The 4186-nt window shown below is 56.6% G+C and overlaps 1 protein-coding gene across 1 annotated transcript; it reads right to left on the bottom strand.

Moving 5' to 3' along the window:
• Positions 1 to 733: 733 nt before the first annotated feature.
• CRX (cone-rod homeobox) lies at positions 734 to 2998 on the bottom strand. Its single transcript, XM_045989296.1, has 3 exons — positions 2893 to 2998; positions 2202 to 2353; positions 734 to 1381 (listed from the first exon to the last, which is right to left on the bottom strand). The coding sequence occupies exons 1-3, from the start codon at positions 2990 to 2992 to the stop codon at positions 734 to 736; spliced, it is 900 nt and encodes a 299-aa protein (XP_045845252.1). The 5' UTR covers positions 2993 to 2998.
• Between the last annotated feature and the right edge of the window lie 1188 nt (positions 2999 to 4186).

Here is a 4186-nt window from a genome sequence, read left to right as displayed (position 1 = left end):
TCGGATGAAATTCACCTTTAGAAAATCCTCCAACCCAAGGAGGGGAAAAGGAGACATGAAACAGGCAGCTTGCCTTCCGTTCGCGCCCCAAACACACCCATTCGCACCGTCCGGAAGAAGGTATGAAGGACGAAGTGTCTTTAAGAAACTAAGAAGAGAAGAAGATGAAGAAGAAGAAGAAGAAAAAAAAATATATATATATATATGTATATGTATATGTATCAAAGAGCCCCCTAACCTATCATACAAAATCTGACCTGGGAAATCTGTAACATGCTAAGTGGATTGTTTTAATTGAACTGGACAGTTGGCCTAAGCTTCCACGGTGGGGCTGCTTAAAAGACTGTCTTTGGATTTTCTAGAAGGATCTCTAGACATACGCTAAGCAAGTGTCCCAAATGGAAGGTATGGAATTGAGCCTTCCCACCTGTGTCTGTTCAAGGGCACCTCGAGGCCGACCTCACCAGGACCCCCCACGTCAACCGCCAAGGGTGGTTTAATTCCATTCCAGGGCACCCTCTCGGCACCCGTGTCCGGAGTCTGGGGCTCATGGTTTAAAATGGCAGCTGGGTTGAGGGTTACTAAGACCTACTGAATTGCCCCCCAGAGAGCGAGGGGACCCTCCTAGGGGCAGGGAGAGGCAGGGACGCAGGTAGGCTGCTCCGCCCATGAGCCCAGAGGGACCACTGCCTTTGGAGGGAGGCCCGACCCCACAGACGCTGGAGAGGGTTTTCTACAAGATCTGAAACTTCCAGGCACTCTGGTCCTTGTAGTCCAAAGAATCCATGGGGTTGTAGGTGAACTTCCAGGTGCCTGTGGGGTCCTTGAACTCCAAGCTGTCCACAGGGCTGTAGGTGCCGTAGCTCTGGCCGGACAGGGAGGTGGGGGACTGAGCCAGGGAGGGCCCCACCGAGGGGCCAGAAAGAGGGCTGAGAGCCGGGCCCCCCAACTGGGGCACCATAGGGGAAAGGTAGGGATCCAGGCCGCTGAAATAGGAGCTCGGAGACCCGTAGGCTGAGGGGGAAGAGCAGAACGCAGAGGCCGGGGCGTAGGTCATGGTGTAGGGCGCGGAGGTCAGAGGCGGCCCCGAGGCCACCAGGCCCGCCCGCTGGGCGTCAGGCAGCGGGGACTCTGAAGCCGGGCTCCAGATGGACACCGTGGCCACAGCCGTGGTGGGGGAGCCCGAGGGGCCGGGGAGAGGGGGGCTGTAGGAGTCCGAGATGCCCAGGGGGTCTGGACAGACGTCCGAGGAAGATCTTGGTGACATTCCTGCCTTCCGCTTGGCAGGACGGGCCTTGGTCTGTGCGCCCGGGGGCTGCGGCTGCTGCTTCTGCTGCTGGCGCTGCTGGCGGCATTTCGCTCTGCGGTTCTTGAACCAAACCTGGGGGGGCAAGGGGAGATGGAGTGGGTGAGTGGGGAGGGAGCCCGGAGAGCACCCATGGTGCCCTGAATGATGGTATTTACGGGGGAGGCATGCCCCAATCACACCTCTGCCCCTTGCCGTCGGTTATGGGGCGCCCCATCTGTCCATCCGACCTACCATTCGTATCTGCAATTACACACGCGCAGTCATGTGCACACACGTATCATCCCACATGCACGTGTGCAGGTAATCATGCACATACACGCGCAATCACACGTACGCACGTATGTGCACTTATCCATCCGTCCGCACAATCACCACGCACGAACTACAACTTTGGGGAAGCCTCCGTGGACGGACCTTCTTGTCAAGGGCAACGGATTCTGTATGTTGACAGTAAGTACGCTGCATAGTATTTTAGAAGGTGATCAATACATGGGAAGATCCAGCAGAGCGGGAGGGAGCAGCAGGGTAGAGCCCCCGGGGACATTGTGCCTTTAAGTGCGAGGGTACGTCTAGGTCTCATTGATGGACAAGGTGACCTGATCGGTCAATAAACAAAGACTCGAACAAAGTGATGGAATAAGCTCCTCCAGGTAGAAGGAACAGCAAGTGCAATGGGCCTGGGGCCGGTGTGTGCTTAGCAGGCGTGTTAGGGGAAGAACCGGCAGGTGTGGCTGGCAAAGAGGGTGGAGGGAGGGGTGAGGGGCAGTAACAGGGGCGAGGGTCATATTCCGGCCATACATGACTTTGGGTGTTACTCTAGGACTACTCCCCCTCCCTTCACTCTGGGTCCCAGGAAGGGCTAGAAAGTGCCCAGGGCTCGGACCACCCCCACCTGAACCCGGGACTCGGGCAGGTTGATCTTCAGAGCCACTTCCTCGCGAGCGTACACATCCGGGTACTGAGTCTTGGCGAACAGGGCCTCCAGCTCCTCCAGCTGGCTCCGGGTGAAGGTGGTCCGCTCCCGCCGCTGCTTTCTCGGGGCACCTGAAGCAGGGACAGGACAATAGGACCATCACGGGACCTGGACCTGCCAGTCTTTGTCCGCGGGCGGGAGGTCCTGAGGTCCCATGGAAGGCCGACAAGCCCTCTCTGGGCATTCATCTGCCCACCTACTTCCTGACCTTGTAGACCTCACTCTGTCCCCCTGCGAAATGGGGCCCCTCTTTGCCCATCATCTTGGGGCTCATGCCTCACCCCAAGAACTGGCCCTTTCTAAAATTTCTTATGCATGAAGGCATGTCCAATTGAAACACACAGTCGAGAATATTCAGCTCCTTCTAGTGTAGAAGAGTGACAGGTCCACCTAGAGGGAACACTTCCTAAATAGTTATGAACGCCCCTACACTTTCCTGCACCCCTATAGGACACAGAGAAGTGTTTGGCAAATTGCAAATGACTACATACAGTCAGTATGTGACTCCATTATTACCCTGGTAAGTTCCCAGCTTCTTCCTGAGGATAAGGGATACCAGGGGCCACCAAGAGCCGGAGGGAGGTGGCCTCGGGAGAAGGATGGTACTCACTTGGATAGGACACAGCTTGGTGCATCAGATCCACGCTGGGACCACTCAAGGCCAAGGCATTGACCGAGTAGTGGGGCCCCGGGTTCATATACGCCATCATGATCTTTAGGGACACCGCGGCCCAGGTCCACGGCCCTGCAAGAGAGGAGGCGCTCAGGCACTTCCCAGTTACCACATGGTGCCCGACAGGCTCAGTTCCAAGTCCTGCTTCAGACTCTTCTTAGGTGTGTGCCCGTGTGCACGTATCGCTCTGTGCCTCAGTTTCCCCACCTATAAAAACGACCGTCCACTTAAGATGGGCAAAGCTTCCCCAAAACCCCGTCCGCATCAGCAGCTGAAACTGGAATGCCCATCCTAGGCCCCAGAAAAGATGTCCAGCCCCGCAGAGAATCACGGACAGCAGGGCGACCCCCTGCTTGGGACCGGGAGGTGTCTAGAGACTGGGCATTTCCCGCATAAACACCGGAAGCGTCCCGCACAAACTGGGATGGCAGAACAGCATGCAGACAAGTGAAAGGCGATATTCCACGACTACGTGTGACCCATCAGGTGGGCAAAGGGAAAAAAGAGGTCCTTTAGCCCCAGTGCCGGCCTGGGTGCAGAGAAGCAGGCGCTCCCGTGTGCGGTCAGGAGCCCCGTAGGAATATCCTGGAAGCATTGATCAAAGTGAAATACCATCTTTCCTCTCCCCGCCATACACCCCTCCCCGAGGCTGTTTGCCTTCAGGGCATCTCCGTCCCCTCCGGGGCGCGGGGTTGGCGGGGGGGCGTGCAAACAGCGTCCTTAGGCGGCTGGGAGGGCGGGTACCAGCTCCTTAAACGCGCCCCTGACACCGCGGTCAGTGCCGCGCAGCGAGCAGCAGGGGGCGCCCCTCCCCACTTGCAAGCGATGTTTGCAGACTCCGAGCGGGGACTGCCAGTGCCCACGTGTCCAGTCGCCCAAATGTGGAAGCAGCCGCTGTGCCCACCAAAGGGGAGGTAGGAAGTAAATGATGCAAGTAGATGATGGCACGTGTATTCAAGGGAATTCCATGACGTCACTAAAAAGTGTAAGGCTGCAGCGAACTGATTCTTAAAGTTCTCTAGCAAATAGTTACGAGAAATGATCCCAAATTAGGCAATAAGAGGGGACACGGTGTCATTTCTAGATCACCCTGGGAGCCTGTTTCACAGAACCCCTCCCTGCCCAAGGGTTATTTCATCTTCTAAGGGACCAGATCTCTGTTCAGGTTGCTAATTGCTATGGATCAGCGCGGGGAGTCTGATAAGGTAAATGGTAACTTGCAAGAAGTTTG

This window comes from Meles meles, chromosome 19 (assembly GCF_922984935.1).
Source record: "Meles meles chromosome 19, mMelMel3.1 paternal haplotype, whole genome shotgun sequence".
NCBI classification, from domain to species: domain Eukaryota; kingdom Metazoa; phylum Chordata; class Mammalia; order Carnivora; family Mustelidae; genus Meles; species Meles meles.
Note: the sequence above shows the minus strand (reverse complement) of the source record. Positions and strands in the feature narration are given on the sequence as shown.